This window comes from Zonotrichia leucophrys, chromosome 27 (assembly GCF_028769735.1).
Source record: "Zonotrichia leucophrys gambelii isolate GWCS_2022_RI chromosome 27, RI_Zleu_2.0, whole genome shotgun sequence".
Lineage (NCBI taxonomy): Eukaryota > Metazoa > Chordata > Aves > Passeriformes > Passerellidae > Zonotrichia > Zonotrichia leucophrys.
The window spans coordinates 5,129,478-5,148,557 of NC_088196.1; the positions used below are offsets into that span (position 1 = coordinate 5,129,478).

At 64.3% G+C, this 19,080-nt stretch overlaps 1 protein-coding gene across 1 annotated transcript; it reads left to right on the forward strand.

Moving 5' to 3' along the window:
- Window positions 1–1,464: 1,464 nt before the first annotated feature.
- Window positions 1,465–18,214, forward strand: COL1A1 (collagen type I alpha 1 chain). Its single transcript, XM_064733396.1, has 51 exons — window positions 1,465–1,648; window positions 3,309–3,503; window positions 3,639–3,673; window positions 3,775–3,810; window positions 4,439–4,531; window positions 4,621–4,689; window positions 5,526–5,570; window positions 5,807–5,860; window positions 6,034–6,087; window positions 6,206–6,259; window positions 6,366–6,419; window positions 6,524–6,577; window positions 6,685–6,729; window positions 6,978–7,031; window positions 7,137–7,181; window positions 7,329–7,382; window positions 7,612–7,710; window positions 7,798–7,842; window positions 7,925–8,023; window positions 8,224–8,277; window positions 8,369–8,476; window positions 8,861–8,914; window positions 9,102–9,200; window positions 9,361–9,414; window positions 9,506–9,604; window positions 9,709–9,762; window positions 10,289–10,342; window positions 10,446–10,499; window positions 10,606–10,659; window positions 10,933–10,977; window positions 11,068–11,166; window positions 11,280–11,387; window positions 12,062–12,169; window positions 12,259–12,312; window positions 12,423–12,476; window positions 12,581–12,688; window positions 12,786–12,839; window positions 13,170–13,223; window positions 13,899–14,060; window positions 14,177–14,284; window positions 14,380–14,487; window positions 14,668–14,721; window positions 14,816–14,923; window positions 15,336–15,389; window positions 15,506–15,613; window positions 15,734–15,787; window positions 16,017–16,124; window positions 16,220–16,502; window positions 17,183–17,373; window positions 17,454–17,696; window positions 17,767–18,214. The coding sequence occupies exons 1-51, from the start codon at window positions 1,567–1,569 to the stop codon at window positions 17,911–17,913; spliced, it is 4,362 nt and encodes a 1,453-aa protein (XP_064589466.1). The 5' UTR covers window positions 1,465–1,566; the 3' UTR covers window positions 17,914–18,214.
- The last annotated feature ends 866 nt before the right edge of the window (window positions 18,215–19,080 follow it).

The following is a 19,080-nucleotide window of genomic DNA, read 5'->3' on the forward strand; positions in this document are numbered from 1 at the left end:
ACTGAGCCCTCAAGCTCTCGGCACAGTGACAATGAGGACAAACAGAACTCTCCCAGCCCTCCCAGTATCCCAAAGAGCTTTCTCAGCATAGTGGGAGGAGGGGGAAAAATGGAATGAGCTCAGTGTTCCCAGTGTTCCCAGTGCTCCCAGTGCTCCCAGTATTCCCAGTGTTCCACTGAGCCCCCAAGCTCTCAAGCACAGTGACAGTGGGGACACACAGAGCACTCCCAGCGCTCCCAGTTCTCCCAGTATCCACGATCCCCCAGCCCCCCAGCACAGCGTGGGGTTCTCCAGGGCTGCACCCCCCTTTTCCCTGCCCCGTCCCCCTTTCCCAGCGCGTTCCCCAAATCCTCCCCGAGCGGAGCGGGAGCTCCCCCTCCCCCGGTGCCACATTGGCCGCGTCCCTCCCGCTCCTCTCCCTGCCGAGCTCCCGGCCCCGGCACAGGCGGGGATTTTTTTGGCGTGTAATTACACCCTCCCCAAATTGCACGGTAGGTTGTGGATCATTGTCCAGGAGCTTTTGCTTTTTCCAACCAACGTGGCTCCTTCAAATGTGGAAACGGCCGTGGAGCCGTGCCAGGGGGGGAGAGCGAGGGGAGCGAGCGCGGCGAGGGGAAGGAAGGGAAAAGAGGGAAAGAAAGGGCTGAAAACACAGAGTCGGTGGGTTTGGGGGTGGGGTTTGGGGTGTCTGTGCTTCTTGGAGGGGTTTTGGGGTTGGGGTCCCTCGGGGGATGCTCTTGGGGACCATCCAAGGGATGCTCTGGGGACTGGTGGCCTTGGCCTTGCACCGTGCTTGGTCCCACTGGAGGAGGGTCCCCAATGGGAGCCCTGGATGGGTTTTGGGGTGCCTCAGTTCTGGGAGTGGCTGTTGGAGGGGTGGAAGGGCCCTGGGTGTGTTTTGGGGTGCCCCAGCTCTGGGCGTGGGTGGCAGGGCCCTGCGTGTGTTTTGGGGTGCCCCAGCTGTGGGCTGGCTGTTGGAGGGGTCCCCAGTGGGAGCCCTGGGTGTGTTTTGGGGTGCCCCAGCTCTGGGGATGGCAGGGCCCTGGTGACACTCCCAGCATGGCGTGGCACCGGGGTCCCCAAAGTGCCACGTGCCACATCGCCCGTCCCCACCCCGCCAACCCCTCAGACACCTCCGAGCGTGCAGAACCCCCCCAAAATCACAACCCCCCGCAAAACCCCGCACCCCAAACCCCCCCCAGCCCCGCCGCGCTGTGCCCGGCCGTGTGTGCGTGTGCCCGCCTGTGTGTGCGTGTGCCCGCCCGTGTTTGCGTGTGCGCGGCCACACGGCCCGAAGGGTGGGGTGGGGGGGTCAGGGGGTGCCCCCCGACTCGCTGGGTGCCTCTGATTGGCCGAGGGGGCCGTCCAAAACCCTCTGCTCGCTCCGGGTCCCTCCTCCCCGCCGCTGCACACCGTATAAAAGGGCCGGCGCAGAAGTGGGCAAAGGGCAGTAGGAACTTTCTGCTGGGGTCTGGATTTGGAGCTCCAGGGTTGCATCGGCCCCGTATGACCCCAAGCTAAGAACAAAAAGAGACCCCAAAGAGTCTACATGTCTAATATTTAGACATGTTCAGCTTTGTGGATTCTCGGTCACTGCTGTTGATAGCAGCGACTGTCCTACTCGCCCGCGGGCAAGGAGAGGAAGACAGTGAGTAGCGGGCGCTGGGTGATGCCCTCACCCCTCGGGACGCGGCTCTGGGCTGGCACCGGCTCCGGGGGCACCCGGCCCGGCTGCCCTGGGGTGGGCGAGGAGCAGCTCGGGGTGGGCGTGCGGAGCGGAGAGGGGAATTAGGGGCGAAATAAGGAAAAGAGGGGAAAAATGCGGAAAAAAAAAGACAGAGAAGAGGACTGGGGGGATTTGTGGTTGGGGGAAAAGGGGTTTAGGGGGCTCTGCGGGGTGAGGAGTCGGGGCGCCCTGCCAAGAGCGGGGAGGGAAGGAAGGGTGGAGAGGAGCCGGCGGGGAAGGAGGGAGACGGGACGAAGGGGAGGAGGAGGAGGAGGAGGAGGCCGGGAAGGGAAAGGAAAGGGGGGAAAGAGCGCGGGAGAGACAAGAGGGGGGAGAAGAGGAGGGAGAGGGGGGGGCCCAGCCCCGGGATCTGCGAAAGCCATCAGGAAAGAATTAGAAAAGTCTCGGATGATTCATAAGCAAAATGTTTCGGCAGCCGGGGCAGCGGGGGCTGCCAGCGGCGCGGGCCGGGGGCACGGCCGGGGTCACCCCCCCGTGCCACGCCACGGCCCCCGTGCCCGCTGCCACCTGTGCCAGGGGGACTCGGGGGGACCCAGAGCGCCCAGCGCTTTTTGCCCATTTTTGTCCTTTTTTGGTATTTTTTGCTGTTTTCCTTAAATCCATTTTTAATTATTACTATTATTTATTATTACTATTATCATTATGCGTTTTGCACTGACAATGCCCATCCAGCATTTCCCATTCTCCATTTCCCATTCCCCATTCCCCATCCTGCATTTCCCATTCTTCATTTTGCCTTCCCCATTCCCATTTCGCCTTTCTTTTTTTTTTTTTCTCCTTCCCCAGAAGAATTTTGCAATTTCCATTTGCTTTTTTTTAACATCCTTTTTTCCTTTTTTTTTTTTTTTACATTTTTCCCCTTTTTTTACATCCTTTTTTCCCCTTTTTCTTTACATCTTTTTTTCCCCCTTTTTTTTACATACTTTCCCCCCCCCCTTTTTTTACATCCTTTTTCTCCCCCCTTTTTTACATTTTTTAACTTTTTTTTTTTGCATTTTTTGCCCTTTTTTATTCTTTGCTCTTTTTTTTAATTTTTTTTTTATATATTTTTTTAACATGGGGGGTGTTCCATGAGCTGGCGCAGCCCCTCCCCACGCCAAGACCCTTCCCCACCGTGGGGCCACCCCCGGGCCTGGCCGCTCGCCCTTCCCTTCCCTCCCTTCCCTCTCCCCGCAGCCCCCGCCCGCCTCCGCTCCCGTTCCCGATCCCATCTGGCCCGATCCAGCCCCGTTCCGCCCGGATCCAATTTCACCCCAAACTCGGGGGCCCGCCCGTCCCGTCCCATCCGTGCCCCCCCAAACCCGCGGCTGCCGGGGATCCCCCCCCCCCATCCTCGGGGGGGTGTTTGCCTTGGCCGGGCCGGCCCGAGCGAGCGGCTGCGGGGATTTTTTGTTTAAATTCCAGCCGATGTGGGAAGAGTTTATTGTGGAGCTTTTCCTGTGTCACCCGGCGCGCTGATGAGAACCAGATGAAGGGAGAAGCGCTGCGGGAGCGGGGAGGGGGTGAGGGGAGCGGGGGGAGCTCCGGGCCGCCCCTCCTGACGCTTCCCGTCCCGTCGCAGTCCAAACCGGGAGCTGCATCCAGGATGGGCTCACGTACAACGACAAGGACGTGTGGAAACCAGAACCGTGCCAGATCTGCGTCTGCGACAGCGGCAACATCCTGTGCGACGAGGTGATCTGCGAGGACACCTCCGACTGCCCCAACGCCGAGATCCCCTTCGGAGAGTGCTGCCCCATCTGTCCCGACACCGACGGTATCGCGACATCTCTCCCACAGCGGGGTCCTGTCCCCCTCGGGGAGCGGCGGGCTGGGTGTCCCCCCCACCCGGGTGTCTGGGTGTGGGGTGGGTGATGCTGAGCTGCTCTGAACCCCCTTTTTCCCCCCACAGCCTCCCCTGCCTACCCAGAAAATGCTGGAGTAGAGGTAAGGGCCCCCCCAAAATGCAGCCCCCCCAGATTTCACCATAATCCCACCCCCGTATTTGGAGCCCCCCTTTTCTAACCTGTTCTGTCTCTGCTCCACAGGGTCCTAAAGGAGACACCGGCCCCAAAGGAGACAGGGTGGGTGTGCGCCCCCCTCGGAGCCCCCTGCTCTGCAGGGACCCTCATCCCACTGGGGGTCACTTCAATCCCACTGGGGGTCACCCCAAACCTGCTTGGGGCCACCCCAGTCCTGCTTGGAATTCACCACAATCCCATGGATTCACCCAATTCCCACTGGGGTCACCCCAATCCACCCACAATCTGGGCTCACCCCCATCCTATGGAGTCACCCCAATCCTACTGGGATCACCCCAATCCTGCTGGGATTCACCTCAATCCCACTGGGCTCACCCCAATCCCCCACAGGGGCTCACCCCAGTCCTCTGGGATCGCCCCAATCCTGCTGGGATTCACCCCAATCCCCTGGGCTCACCCCATCCCACAGGGGTCACCCCAATCCTGTGAGACTCACCCCAATCCCTCTGGGACTCACCCCAGTCCTGCTGGGATTCACCCCAATCCCCTACAGAGGCTCATCCCCATCCCACAGGGGTCACCCTAATCCTGTTGGAGCTCACCCCAATCCACTCCCAGTCTCACCCCAATATCCCCCTGATCTCACCCCAAGTCCCCCCCAGGTTTCACCCCACTGCCCCCCGGTTCTCACCCCACTTTCCCCCGGTCTCACGCTCTCTTCTCTCGGCAGGGACTGCCCGGCCCCCCCGGCAGAGATGGAATCCCCGGCCAGCCCGGCCTGCCGGGCCCCCCCGGCCCCCCCGGCCCCCCCGGCCTCGGCGGGGTGAGTGTGGGGGGGTCCCTGGTGGCGCAGTCCCCCCCCCTCCCCTCGGGGGTCCCTGCCCCGCTCACTCCCCGCTCTCCCTCCCGCAGAACTTCGCTCCCCAGATGTCCTACGGATACGACGAGAAGGCTGGAGGCATGGCCGTGCCCGGGCCCATGGTGAGACATCAGGGACACTGGGGACACTGGGGACATTGGGGACATCAGGGACATTGGGGACATCAGGGACATCAGGGGACACCAGGGGGAGCTGGGCGAGGGGACAGGACAGGAGCACTCCCTGCGCCGGTGATGTCACTGAGCACCAGGACACGGCAGGGATGGGGTGACAGCAGAAACAGGGATGGGGTGACAGCAGAAACAGGGATGGGGACAGGGACAGGGATGGGGTGACAGCAGCGACAGAGAATGTGTGGAGATTGGGACAGGGACAGAGTCAGGGACATGTTGGTGATGGGGACAGGGATGGGGTGGCAATGGGGACAAGGAATGGGTGCAGGTGGGAACAGAGATGGACACGACGATGGGGTGGCAGTGGGGACAGGAATAGGGACAATAAAATAGGGACAGGCAATAGGGACAGTGGGGACAGGCAATAGGGACATAGCAATAGGGACAATAGGGACAGGCAATAGGGACAATGGGGACAGCAATAGGGACACGGCAATAGGGACAATGGGGACAGCAATAGGGACAATGGAAACATGGCAATAGGGACAATGGGCACATGGCAATAGGGGCAGGGATGGGGTGGCAATGGTGACAGGCAATGGTCGGTGTTAGGGACAAGGAGTGGAGTGAGATAGGGTGGCAATGGTGACAGGGAGGGGATGGCTTTGGGACAGTGATGGGGAGGAGGTGAGGACAGCAGGATGAGGGTGGTGGGGTGGCAGCAGGGTACAGCATGGGGTGGTGGTGGGGACAGGGGATGGCTGGTGGTGGGGACAGGGCCAGGGTGGCAAGGCACCACTGCTGACACTTTCTCTTCTCCCCAGGGCCCAGCTGGTCCCCGTGGTCTCCCCGGCCCTCCCGGTGCTCCCGTGAGTGTCACCTCTTCCTTCCATTTGGGTTTGGGGACAAACAGCCCCCAGGGCGCCTCTGGGTGGTGGGGGGACAGGTCAGAGGGTGTCACACCCTTCCTGACAGCCACAGAAGGGCGTGGGGACACAGCCCTGGTGCCACCATGCGGGGGGACATCACCACTGCCACTGGGGGATCCAGGCCCAAACTCCTCACTTTCTGACCCATTTTTTCACCCTTTATTTTTAATCCACAGGGTCCTCAAGGTTTCCAAGGTCCCCCTGGTGAACCTGGAGAGCCTGGTGCTTCTGTGAGTGCTGTCACCTGCTGATGTCCCCCGGGGATGGGGACACTGCCAGCCCTGGCTGTGGGGACACTGTCCCTGCTCTGGGATCCATGGCAGTGGTGCTGGCACTGCCCGGGGTGGGTGACAGGGTGACAGGGGGCAGCTGTCACCTCACCCCTGCCCTCCCTCTCTCCTAGGGTCCCATGGGCCCCCGAGGTCCCGCTGGCCCCCCTGGCAAGAACGGAGATGACGTAAGTGTCCTGTCCTTGGGGTCCCCCCCACTTTGGTGGCCCTGCCATCCCCCCCCCCAGGTGAGCAGGAGCTGCCTGGCTTGGGGACGTGCCACCAAGGCTGTGTCCTTGTCCTCAGGGTGAAGCTGGCAAGCCTGGCCGCCCCGGAGAGCGGGGTCCCCCCGGCCCCCAGGTGAGACATACGGGGACACCCCCAGGTGTCCCCCACTGGGGACAGGGCACTGTGGTGTGGGGACAGCACCCCCAGCGCCTCCATCACCACCTCCTGTCTCCCCCAGGGTGCTCGAGGTCTGCCCGGAACCGCCGGCCTGCCAGGCATGAAGGGACACAGAGTGAGTCCCCTCCCCGTGCTGGTGACACTCAGGGGACAAAGGACCCCTGACCCCAACCAGGGTGCCCTCCTGACCCCCCACCCCTTCTCTGTGCTGCCCCTCAGGGTTTCAGTGGTCTGGATGGTGCCAAGGGTGAGCCTGGACCTGCTGGCCCCAAGGTGAGGAGTGGTGGCAGCGTCACCGCTGTCCTGGCAATGTCACCGTGTCCCCTGTCCCTGCAGAGCAGCTCCCTCATGGTGTCCTTCCTTCCTTCCTTCCTTCCTAGGGAGAGCCCGGCAGCCCTGGAGAGAACGGAGCTCCTGGGCAGATGGTGAGTGCTGTACCAGGGGGTGAGGGGGGTTCTGGCCAAGAGGGGACAAGGATTGGGGTGACACCTGATGGGGACACAGCTCCTCCTCAGGGATCCACAGGGAATGGGGAGGGAAAGGTTGAACCCCTTGGGAACATCACAGTGGGCAGCAGTGGGATGGGAGGAGGCTCAGGAAGGGGGAAGTGTCCATGCAGGTGACACAAACGTGTCCTGAGCGTGTCCCGAACGTGTCCTTGTCCCCTCCCCAGGGTCCTCGTGGTCTTCCCGGCGAGAGAGGCCGTCCCGGTCCATCCGGCCCCGCTGTGAGTATTGGGGATGGGCAGGGCTGACACCCCTGCCCGGGCACGGGGCTCTGGAGGTCACCGGTGCCACCCGCGGCTGTCACTGACGCTGTCCCCTCTCCGCAGGGCGCTCGTGGCAATGACGGCGCTCCCGGCGCTGCCGGCCCCCCCGTGAGTACCCCCGACCCCACGGACCCTCCTGGGGAGGGGATCCCGCCCTGCTGCCCCCATGGGGAGCCCTGGCCGGGAGCCAGGGGGGCTCTGGGGGTCCCCCCGGGCCGGGATCCCCCTCTGAGCCGAACCCTCTTTCCCATTTAGGGTCCAACTGGTCCCGCTGGTCCCCCCGGCTTCCCCGGTGCCGCCGGTGCTAAGGTAGGGCCTGCCTGGCTCTGGGGGGCTGGGAGGGGCTGGGGGGCACTGGGAGGGCGGGCTGGGGGAGCGCTGGGCAGGAGAGGGGTCCTGGAGCATCCGGGCTGGCACTGCCTGGCACAGTGGCACCCGTGGGGACATCCCCTGGGTGACACCTGTCCTGGCTGTGTCGCCGCGGATGGAATCAGCCCTGGCGCTCACTGCTCTTCCTCCTCCTCCTCTTCCTCGCCAGGGTGAGACCGGTCCCCAAGGAGCTCGTGGCAGCGAAGGTCCCCAAGGTGCTCGCGGTGAGCCCGGTCCCCCCGGCCCTGCTGGCGCCGCCGGTCCTGCTGTAAGTGACACCCGCGGGCTCCCCGTCCTTCGGCCTCGCGTGCCGCCAGCCCCGCCGTGACCCTCCTCTTCCTCCTTCTCTCCGCAGGGCAACCCCGGTGCTGACGGCCAACCCGGAGCCAAGGGCGCCACCGTGAGTGTCCCTCTCGCGTCCCCTCCCGGGCGGGGCAGGGAGGGCCGTGCCGCTCCCTCACGGCCCCGTGTGCCTCTTGCAGGGCGCTCCTGGCATCGCTGGCGCTCCCGGCTTCCCCGGTGCCCGCGGTCCCTCCGGCCCGCAGGGTCCCAGCGGCGCCCCCGGCCCCAAGGGCAACACCGTGAGTATCCCCGGGCTCCTCCAGGGGCTCTCCGCGGGCTGCGATCCCTTCCTCGGCACCTGGAGCTGCCTCCGATGTGTCCCTGGTCCGTGCCAGGCCCGGGTGGCACAGGGGGTGGCAGATGCTGCGCCCTTGTCCCTCCGATGTCCCTCTGCTCCTCAACCCGCCGTTAACCCTTTCCTCTCTTCTCTCCCCTGCAGGGTGAGCCCGGCGCTCCAGGCAACAAGGGTGACACCGGTGCCAAAGGCGAACCCGTGAGTGACTCCCCGATGTGTCCCTGGGGGCACGGGCCCTGCTGGCCCTGACCCATCCCGGGGGTCTTCATCCCTCCGCGTCCTTCCCCAGGGTCCCGCTGGTGTCCAAGGTCCCCCCGGCCCCGCTGGAGAAGAAGGAAAGAGAGGAGCCCGTGGTGAGCCCGGCCCCGCTGGGCTGCCCGGCCCCGCTGGCGAACGTGTGAGTAGCGATGTCCCTGTCCCTGTCCCCACCATGTCCCTGTCCCTGTCCCCATCCCTGCCATGTCCCTGTCCCCACCATGTCCCTGTCCCCATCGTGTCCCTGTCCCCACTCCTGCCATGTCCCTGTCCCCACCCCTACCATGTCCCTGTCCCCATCCCTGCCATGTCCCTGTCCCTGTCCCCACCATGTCCCTGTCCCTGTCCCCATCCCCGTTCTCTTCCCATCCTCCCGTGTCCAGCGTGAACCCCCTGCGTGTTTGGGGACCCCGTGGTGCCACCCCCGGCCCCTTCATGCCGCTCCCGCTGGTGGCCATGTCCCTCCTCCCCTGGTCCCCCGATGTCCCCCCGTGTCCCCGCACTGACCCTGCCGTGTCCCCCTCAGGGCGCTCCTGGCAGCCGTGGTTTCCCTGGCGCCGATGGCATGGCCGGTCCCAAGGTGGGTGTCCGCGTCCCTCTGTGGGACAAAGTGGCGTCAGCGCGGCCCTGGGGACTCTGCCCGCTGTCACATGTGCCCGCACAGCGGCCACAGCGGCTCCGAGTGGCTGCCACCCGCAGGGACACGGCTCTGTGCCAGTCCCCGGGTGCTGTTCCTTCCCTGGGTCACCCCTGTTCCCCCTCTGCAGGGTCCCCCCGGTGAACGCGGCTCCCCTGGCCCCGTTGGCCCCAAAGGATCTCCTGGTGAAGCTGGACGCCCCGGGGAACCCGGACTGCCCGGTGCCAAGGTGAGGCGGCACGGTGACACGGTGACAGGGTGACACGGTGACCAGCACGGCCGCAGGGCTGTCCCGCTCTCTGTGCCGGAGCCGCTCTCCAGGACGCTCCCGTTGTCCGGAGCATCCCCTGGCCGTGCTGAGCTCCTGACCCCGCTCCCGCTCCCCGCAGGGTCTCACTGGAAGCCCCGGCAGCCCCGGTCCCGACGGCAAGACCGGCCCTCCTGTAAGTTGTCCCCGCCGCTGTCCCCGCCGCTGTCCCCTCCTGCCCTGGCTCTCCAGGGCCCGGCTAAAGCAGCTCTGGCTCCTCCCGACAGGGTCCCGCTGGTCAAGACGGGCGGCCCGGCCCCCCCGGCCCCCCCGGAGCCCGAGGCCAGGCCGGCGTGATGGGATTCCCCGGTCCCAAAGGTGCTGCGGTGAGTGCCACCCATCCCCGAGGCCACCCTGCTCTCTGGGGACACTCCCAGGACCTGTTCCCTGTCCCCGGTGTCACCACGGGCTCATCCCTCTCTGGTTTTAGGGCGAACCCGGCAAACCCGGCGAGAGAGGAGCTCCCGGTCCCCCCGGAGCTGTGGTGAGTGTGGGGTGTCCGGGAGGGGGGTGACAAGGGAGGGTGAGAGGTGACAGAGAGGGACACCGTGGTGTGGGGTGGCAGGGAGGGTGACAGGGAAGGTGACAGGGAGCATCACCCCATGATAGCGTGACAGGGAGGGTGACAGAGAAGGTCACCTCCGTGTGGGGCGGCAGGGAGGGTGACAAGGAGAGTGACAAGGAGCATCACCTCATGACAGGGTGACAGGGAGGGTCTGCCCGGCACGGACCAGCTCGCTGGGGTGAAATGGGGTTGTGGGGTGTGAATGGGGCGGCAATGGGCTGTGAATGCGGGGTGAGGGCCCTCGGCAGCCAGGGCAGGCTCCGGGCCCGAGGCCGCGGCGGGATGAGGTGTTTGGGATCCCCGCCCGGTGTTCGGGATGCCGGCCCGGTGTTTGGGATCCCGGCCCGGGCAGCTCGCCGCGGTGTCTCCCGGCCTTCGAAGGATCCCGCGGCCCCCGCCCAGGCTCTCGGCTCGCTCTGAGCACCCTCCTCTCCCTCCTCCCCAGGGCCCCGCTGGCAAAGACGGTGAAACCGGTGCCCAAGGTCCCCCCGGCCCTACCGTGAGTATCCCCCGGCCCGCGGCCCCCCCCGGCCACGCCCGGCCCCCGGCCCCGGGCTTCGGGAGCCACCTGCGCCCCTCCATGGCTGTGCTGTGTCCCCCAGGGTCCCGCTGGAGAACGAGGTGAACAAGGTCCCGCTGGTGCTCCTGGCTTCCAGGTGAGGGCTGTCCCCTCCCCGGCAGGGGGACAAAGCACCCAGAGCACGGGTGGCATTGCCATTGTCCCCTCCGTGGTGGCTCACGGCTCCTCTTCTTCCTCCCCAGGGTCTGCCTGGCCCTGCTGGTCCCCCTGGTGAGGCTGGCAAGCCTGGTGAGCAGGTGAGTGTGGGCATTGGGGACCCTCCTGTCCCCTCCCCATTGTCCCTGTCCCCTCCCCATTGTCCCTGTCCCCTCCTCATTGTCCCTGTCCCCATCACACCGGGGCTGCTGCTGCTGCCGCTGGGGTCCCCCCAGGGCACCCCCAGGTTCTCCATGGGAGCAATGGGAACCCCAGCCCTGCCCAGGGAGTGAGGGACTCCTGGGCCACTCCCTATGCCCGTCCCTGGTGCCACCCGTTCCCCTCTGACTTGTCACCCTGTCCCTCCCTCTCAGGGTGTCCCCGGAGACGCTGGAGCCCCCGGTCCTGCCGGTGCCAGGGTAAGTTGAACCCCCCATCTCCCCCAACCCTGGGCACCCCAAAATGCCCCACACAGCCCCTGATGGGCCTGCCCTGTGCCACCTCCCCAGGGTGAGAGAGGATTCCCCGGAGAGCGCGGTGTCCAAGGTCCCCCCGGTCCCCAAGGTCCCCGCGGTGCTAACGGTGCTCCCGGTAACGATGGTGCTAAGGTAGGTGCCAGCCGGGCATGGGGCTGTGCCCGGCTTGTGGGGCACAGCTGGGGGGCGGCTGGGCTGGGTTTGCTGGGCCCGGGTCTCACTAATCCCCCTCTGCCTCCCTGCAGGGCGATGCTGGAGCTCCCGGAGCCCCCGGGAACCAGGGCCCCCCCGGTCTGCAGGGAATGCCCGGAGAGCGCGGTGCTGCCGGCCTGCCAGGCGCCAAGGGTGACAGAGTGCGTGTCCCCAGAGCCCTCGTGTCCCCAGACCCTGCTGTGCCCCTCGGTGACCTGCTCCCCATCATCCCTGTGCCCCCTCAGCTTCCCCGCTGGGCTGGGTGTGCCCTGAGCTGGTGGGCATCGGTGTCCTGGGCAGGAAATGCTCTGTGCCACCTCTGTCCCCATCCCTTGGGGCAGGGGATGCTCTGTGCCACCTCTGTCCCCATCCCTTGGAGCAGGGGATGCTCTGTGCCACCTCTGTCCCCATGCCCTGGGGTAGGAAATGCTCTGTGCCACCACTGTCCCCATTGGGCAGGGGATGCTCTGTGCCACCTCTGTCCCCATCCCTTGGGGCAGGGGATGCTCTGTGCCACCTCTGTCCCCTGTGCCACCTCTGTCCCCATCCCTTGGGGCAGGAAATGCTCTGTGCCACCTCTGTCCCCATATTGTGGGGCAGGGAATGCTCTGTGCCACCTCTGTCCCCATCCCTTGGGGCAGGAAATGCTCTGTGCCACCTCTGTCCCCATCCCTTGGGGACAATCCCTCTCTGAGAGCCCAGCTCTTGTGAGGAGGAGGATGATGATGGTCCCAGCCCGTCCCAGGGATGATGAAGAACCGGGGATGTCTCAGTGCAGAGAGGGGTGATCCCTCCAAGGACCTGTCCTCATAACCCCCCTTTGTCTCTCCCTCAGGGTGACCCCGGTCCCAAAGGTGCTGATGGCGCTCCTGGCAAGGACGGTCTCCGAGGCCTGACCGGTCCCATCGGCCCCCCTGGCCCTGCTGGTGCTCCTGGTGACAAGGTGGGGACATCCCGCAGGGACAGCCGTGTCCAGGCACTCACTGCCACCCCCTCTCCACAGCCCTGATCCCTTTTCTCTGTTTTCTCCAGGGTGAAGCCGGTCCCCCCGGCCCTGCTGGTCCCACTGGTGCCCGTGGTGCTCCCGTGAGTGTCCCCCACGCTCGGTGATGGCCCTGCCACTCCTCGGTGGCCCTGGTGGCCCTGGTGGCCCTGTCCCCATCCCGTCTCACTCCATTCCCTCCCCTCTACTGCAGGGTGACCGCGGCGAGCCCGGCCCTCCCGGTCCTGCTGGATTTGCTGGCCCCCCTGTAAGTGTGACAGAGCACCCTCCCCCAGCCCGGGGGTCCATGCTGCCCCCCCAGGGTGGCTCTGAGCCCCCCGGGCTCACCCTGTCCCCGTGTCCCCCCCTCAGGGCGCTGACGGCCAGCCTGGTGCTAAAGGTGAAACTGGGGATGCTGGAGCCAAGGGTGACGCCGGTCCCCCCGGCCCCGCTGGCCCCACTGGTGCTCCTGGACCTGCTGTAAGTGCCCCCCCCAGCCCCCCCAGTGCCCGGGCTGCGGCCCCGATGCTCAGCTCACCCCTCTCCTCCTCCTCTTCCTCCCCTTCCTCCCGCCCAGGGTGCTGTTGGTGCTCCCGGTCCCAAAGGTGCTCGCGGCAGCGCTGGACCCCCTGTAAGTACCGGTCCTGTGGGGAGTTTGGGGGCGTTGGGGGAGTTTGGGGGCACCCCAGGGTGGGAACAGCCCTGAGGGGCTTTAATTCTGTCTCTGCTCCCCTCACACCGTGGGGCATCTCTGGCTCTGCACCCCCAAAACCATCTGGGGATGGCACCAGAGTGGGTTGTTGCCTTTACAACACCCCTTTACAATTTGGGGGGTCGCCTTTACACCCCCCAAATCAGCCCCCCAGGTGGGCTCTTTGCTCTGCCCACCAGCCCTGGGGTTCCCCTGGATCCCTGGACCTCGGGATCCGGCCCCACTGACCACAGCTCTCCTCCTTTCCAGGGTGCTACTGGTTTCCCTGGTGCTGCTGGAAGAGTTGGACCCCCCGGCCCCTCTGTGAGTACCCCTGGGGGGAGATGGGGGGCTGGAGATGGGGACAGGGGAGGGGACATGCTGGGGACAGGAGGCGCTGGGGACATGGAGACGGAAGCGCCGGGACAGGAGGGGTGGGGGACAAGGACAGGAGGCGCTGGGGACACGAGATAAGAGGCACTGGGGACATGGGGAAAGGAGGCACTGGGGACATGGAGACGGGAAGCGCTGGGGACAGGAGGGGTGGGGGACAGGGGACAGGAGGCTCTGGAGACACAGGACATGAGGCACTGGGGACATGGGGACAGAAGGTGCTGGGGACACTGGATGGGAGGCCCTGGGGACAGGGGACAGGAGGCACTGAGGACATGGGGATGGGAAGCACTGGGGAAATGGGGACAGGAAGCACTGGGAACACAGCACAGGAGGCAATGGGGACACAGGACGAGAGGCACTGGGGACAGGAGGCACTGGGGACATGGGGATGGGAAGCACTGGGGACAGGAGGCGCTGGGGACATGGGGATGGGAAGCACTGGGGACAGGAGGCACTGAGGACATGGACGGGAGGCTCTGGGCGCCCTCCAGGTGCTGCACGTGGCCTCCCTGTCCCACTTGGCCCCGGGACAGCCCTGGCCGCCCTTCAGCTGGCAGCGGGGGGGTCCCGGCCTGACGGCACCGCCTCCCCCGCCCCGTGCAGGGTAACATCGGCCTGCCCGGCCCGCCCGGCCCCGCCGGCAAGGAGGGCGGCAAAGGACCCCGCGGTGAGACCGGCCCCGCTGGCCGCCCCGGAGAGCCTGGACCCGCCGGGCCCCCCGGTCCCCCCGGCGAGAAAGGAGCCCCCGGTGCTGACGGTCCCATCGTGAGTCTCCCCCTGCCCGGATCTCTGTGCTCGTCACCATCTCTCGCTGTCCCCTCCGCGGGGATGGGGAGGTGACACCGGGGCTGTCCCCGCTGAGGCGCTGTTTGTCCCCGCAGGGCGCTCCCGGCACTCCCGGACCCCAAGGTATCGCCGGCCAGCGCGGTGTGGTCGGTCTGCCCGGCCAGAGAGGCGAGCGAGGCTTCCCTGGGCTGCCCGGCCCCTCCGTGAGTACCGGGGGGCTCCGGGGACCCGCAGGCTCTGTCACCCCCCTAGGGTGGCTCTGTGACAGCGTCTGAGCCCCAATTGTGTCCCCCTGCAGGGTGAACCCGGCAAACAAGGCCCCTCTGGCTCTCCCGGTGAGCGCGGCCCCCCCGGCCCCATGGGCCCCCCTGGCCTGGCTGGACCCCCTGGAGAAGCTGGACGTGAGGTGAGCACACATGGTCACTATGGGGCTGGGGGCACGGACCCTGTGCTGATGGGGGGCTGTGAGATCCCCCCGTGCTGATGGGGGGCTGTTGGACCCCCCCCGTGCTGGGGATGCGCTGATGGGGGGCTGTTGGACCCCCCGTGAGCCCCCCACCCTAACGAGGGTCTCTGCTCCCCATAGGGTGCTCCCGGTGCTGAAGGTGCCCCCGGCCGTGACGGTGCTGCTGGTCCCAAGGTGAGTGGGCTCTGAGCGGTGTGGGAAGGGTGATGGGGTTGTGCTGGCCTGCACTGACCTCTTCTCTTCCTCCTCCTTCTCCTCCTCCTCGCAGGGTGATCGTGGTGAGACCGGCCCCGCCGGCCCCCCTGGTGCTCCCGGTGCCCCCGGTGCCCCCGGCCCCGTTGGCCCTGCTGGCAAGAACGGAGATCGCGGTGAGACCGTAAGTGAGGGGTGCCCCCGGTGCCCCCTGGCACCCCCCGGCCCCGGGACACCCAGAAAGGACCCAGCTCTGGGGCCTGGCCCTGGGCTCAGCTCCTGATGCTGCCAGGAGCTTCCCAGGCAGGCAGAGGTGCCACCACCACCCTGCAAAGGGTGATCTCAGAGGTGCCACCACCACCCTGCAATGGGTGATCTCAGAGGTGCCACCACCACCCTGCAAAGGGTGATTTCAGAGGTGCCACCACCACCCTGCAATGGGCGATCTCAGAGGTGCCACCACCACCCTGCAATGGGTGATCTCAGAGGTGTCACTGCCCACTCGAGGGTCCCCGAGCCTCTCAGGGTGGTTCTGCCCCAAGCCAGCAGCAGGAGGTGCAGGATGCTCTAACCTGTCCCCTTCTCTCCTGTCCCAGGGTCCCCAAGGTCCCGCTGGCCCCCCTGGTCCTGCTGGTGCTCGTGGTCCTGCTGTAAGTGATGCTCTGCTCTGCTCTGTCCCCCTTGGTGCCTCTTTGTCCCCACAGGCGTGGGGACAGTGACTGGCCAGCACTGCACTCAACTCATCTTCCTCTTCCTCCTCCTGCAGGGTCCCCAAGGTCCCCGTGGTGACAAAGGTGAAACCGGTGAACAGGGTGACAGAGGCATGAAGGGTCACAGAGGCTTCTCCGGTCTCCAGGGCCCGCCTGGTCCTCCCGTAAGTCCAGTGGGGTGACAGTGACCCTGCCACACGTCCTGGGGGCAGCACGGGCTGCTGATGTCACCTCTGATGTCGCCTCTGATGTCGCCTCTTCTTCTTCCTCCTCGAATGTCACAGGGCTCTCCTGGTGAACAAGGTCCTTCTGGTGCTTCTGGTCCCGCCGGTCCCCGAGTGAGTCCCGGGATGAGCTGTGACATCGGGACATGGCTGTGACACCGCGGGGAGGGCGGGGGGGTCCCCACAGCCAGCGGGATTCCTGCAGGGTTTGGGGTCGGGGCTGGAGGCTCTGGAGGCTCTGCCGGGTCCCCACAGCCATTGGGATTCCTGTAGGGTTTGGGATATTGGTTGGAGGCTCTGCCGGGTTGCACGACCACACTCACGCTTTTCTCCCACCCCACAGGGTCCCCCTGGCTCCGCTGGTGCTGCCGGCAAGGACGGTCTGAACGGGCTGCCCGGCCCCATCGGTCCCCCCGGCCCCCGCGGCCGCACCGGCGACGTCGGTCCCGTCGTACGTCCCGAACCCAACCGCACCCTCCCGTTGCCGCTCGCCTTCAGCGCCCGCTCCTCCGTCACCATCCTCCTCCTCCTCTCCTCCTCCTGCAGGGTCCCCCCGGCCCCCCCGGGCCCCCCGGTCCTCCCGGCCCTCCCAGCGGCGGCTTCGACTTCAGCTTCCTGCCACAGCCGCCCCAGGAGAAGGCGCACGACGGCGGCCGCTACTACCGGGCCGACGATGCCAACGTGATGCGCGACCGCGACCTGGAGGTGGACACCACCCTCAAGAGCCTGAGCCAGCAGATCGAGAACATCCGCAGCCCCGAGGGCACCCGCAAGAACCCCGCCCGCACCTGCCGCGACCTCAAGATGTGCCACGGCGACTGGAAGAGCGGTGGGTGTCCCGTCGGTCCCCTCGGGGCTGTCACCGCGTCTCTGTCCCCTCTGCTGCTCCTCAGCTCTGTCCTTCTGTCCTGTCTCTCCTGTGTGCCCTGCCCTCCATCCTCCTCCTGTCCCTCTCCCGTTTCTCCCCCTCTTCTTCCTCCTTTTGTGCTCCATGGTCCGCCCCCAGCTCCCTCCTTTGCCTTCCTCACCTCCCTCCTCATCTCCCAGTGTTGCTCTTCATCTTCCTCCTTCCTCCCTTCATCCTCAGCATCTCCCAGTCACTGTCCTCACCTATCCCTCCATCCTCTGCTCTTGACCTCCATTCTCCATCTCCTGGGGCTGTTCCTCACCCTCATCCTTCATCCCTCACCTGTTCTCTCCTGGATTCTTATTACCTCCATTCCCCTGGCTGTTCCTCACCTGTTCCATCCCTCTGGTTGTTCCTCACCTGTTCCATCCCCTTGGGCTGTTCCTCAGCTCCATTCTTCATCCTCTGGGGATGTTCCTCACCTTCATCCTTCATCCCTGCTGGCTGTTCCTCTCCCCCATCTCCCTGGCTGTCCTTCCCCTGTTCCCTCCTGGCTCTTGCTCTCTCCTGTCCCCCCTGCCTGTCCCTCTGTCCCATCCCCTGTCTGTCCCTGTCCCCACCACCCTCCCTGCCCCTCTCCTGACCTGTCCCTGTCCCCTCAGGCGAGTACTGGATCGACCCCAACCAAGGCTGCAACCTGGACGCCATCAAGGTCTTCTGCAACATGGAGACGGGCGAGACGTGCGTGTACCCGACTCAGGCATCCATCGCCCGCAAGAACTGGTACCTCAGCAAGAACCCCAAGGAGAAGAAACACGTCTGGTTCGGCGAGGCCATGAGCGACGGCTTCCAGGTGGGCTTGGGGGCCGCCAGGGGGTGGAGGGGATGAGGAGCCTGGAATGGTTCGGTTGTGACCGATGTCCCCTCGCGCAGTTTGAGTACGGCGGCGAGGGCTCCGACCCGGCCGACGTGGCCATCCAGCTGACCTTCCTGCGCCTCATGGCCACCGAGGCCTCGCAGAACGTCACCTACCACTGCAAGAACAGCGTGGCCTACATGGACCAGGCCAGCGGCAACCTGAAGAAGGCCCTGCTGCTGCAGGGCGCCAACGAGATCGAGATCCGCGCCGAGGGCAACAGCCGCTTCACCTACGGCGTCACCGAGGACGGCTGCACGGTGAGTGACGGGGATGGCGGTGGCGTTGGGGACATGCTGGGGACGGGGAGTGACCTTGGTGTCCCCACAGAGTCACACGGGCGCCTGGGGCAAGACAGTCATCGAGTACAAGACGACGAAGACCTCGCGCCTGCCCATCATCGATTTGGCTCCTATGGACGTCGGCGCTCCGGACCAGGAATTCGGCATCGACATCGGCCCCGTCTGCTTCTTGTAACCCCGGACGCCCCACGCGTGACAGGAGAGAGTAATAATAATAATGATAAAAATAATAATAAAAAAAAAAAACACCAAAAAAAAAAAAAACCTGCCAAAAAAAAAAAACAAAAAAAAAGGAGAAAATTTCACATGGACTTTTTGAATTTGTGTCGGTTTCTATCCAGCGTCTCTAAAACAACCCCGGTTGCGTTGCCGTAAGAGAAAAAACCTCAAAAACCCTCTCAAAAAAAAAAAAAAGAGCATTCAACCCCCCCTAAAAAATACTAAAAAAACCAAATAAATGACTTTTTCAAACAAAATCACCAGGAAGTGGGTTCGCTTGCTTGCCCCCCCTCATTCCTCAGCCCCGGAGATGGCAAAGCTCAGCTCCCCAAAGGGTCCCCGAGCCCCCCGGGACCCCCAGGCCCCCTCCCCGCCAGCCCCTTCGCTTCTTGCATCTCATTAGAATTTTAATTTTTGCTGCGAGGAAGATGTTGAACCCCTGGCTATAATTTGCTTTTTCTCCCTTGTTTTCCCTCTTTCTCTGCCCTCTCCTCCTTATTTTTTATTTGGATAATGCTGATTTTGAGTTCTCTCGATTTTCCTTTTGTTCTGGTTATTTTTTATCGTGGTTTTTTTTCCTGTTTTGTTTTGTTTTGTTCGTTGTTTGTTGTTCATTTTATTTTTATTCAGGCAGCAAAACCAATTCACTCCCAAGCCACGGAGCAGCTCCGGCCCTGCGCTGACGCCCCTGTCCGGATGGCTACCTCACCACTCTCGGGGTGTTTCATCGTCTTTTGAGTCTGAATTTTGGGGTTCTTTTTGTTTTTTTAGCTTCGTTTGGAGCTTTTCAGCCGTGCCGGGACTTTCCTGCCAGGTTCAGAGCAAAGGTGCTAATTTCCCCCCATCATGTTCCCTCCCTTTTTTCTCTTTGGTTTCTCTGTTGTTCTCTTATTTTGATTTTTCCTTTGGAGGTTTCTTTCCCTCAGGATTTTTATCCTGGTTTTTGGTTTTTTTTTTTTAATTATTATTTTTAAATATTCTCTTTAATTTTGGCCCCGGAACACCCAACCCCGGGACCGCCTGGTGCTACAACCTCCAAAGAGGTCTCAGCTTGCTCTGTTTTAAATTCCCCTCTATTTTATGCTTTGTTTCCCTCCTGTTTTTTGCTGCTCAGCTCCACTGG

What these genes read in the sequence shown, in the direction of transcription:
- COL1A1 (XM_064733396.1), top strand. Translation starts at nt 1,567, where the DNA reads ATGTTCAGCTTTGTGGATTCTCGGTCACTGCTGTTGATAGCAGCGACT. An exon ending in CAGGCATGAAGGGACACAGA is followed by an intron (nt 6,420 to 6,523) that starts GTGAGTCCCCTC and finishes GCTGCCCCTCAG; the next exon opens with GGTTTCAGTGGTCTGGATGG. An exon ending in CCGGTGCCAAAGGCGAACCC is followed by an intron (nt 8,278 to 8,368) that starts GTGAGTGACTCC and finishes GTCCTTCCCCAG; the next exon opens with GGTCCCGCTGGTGTCCAAGG.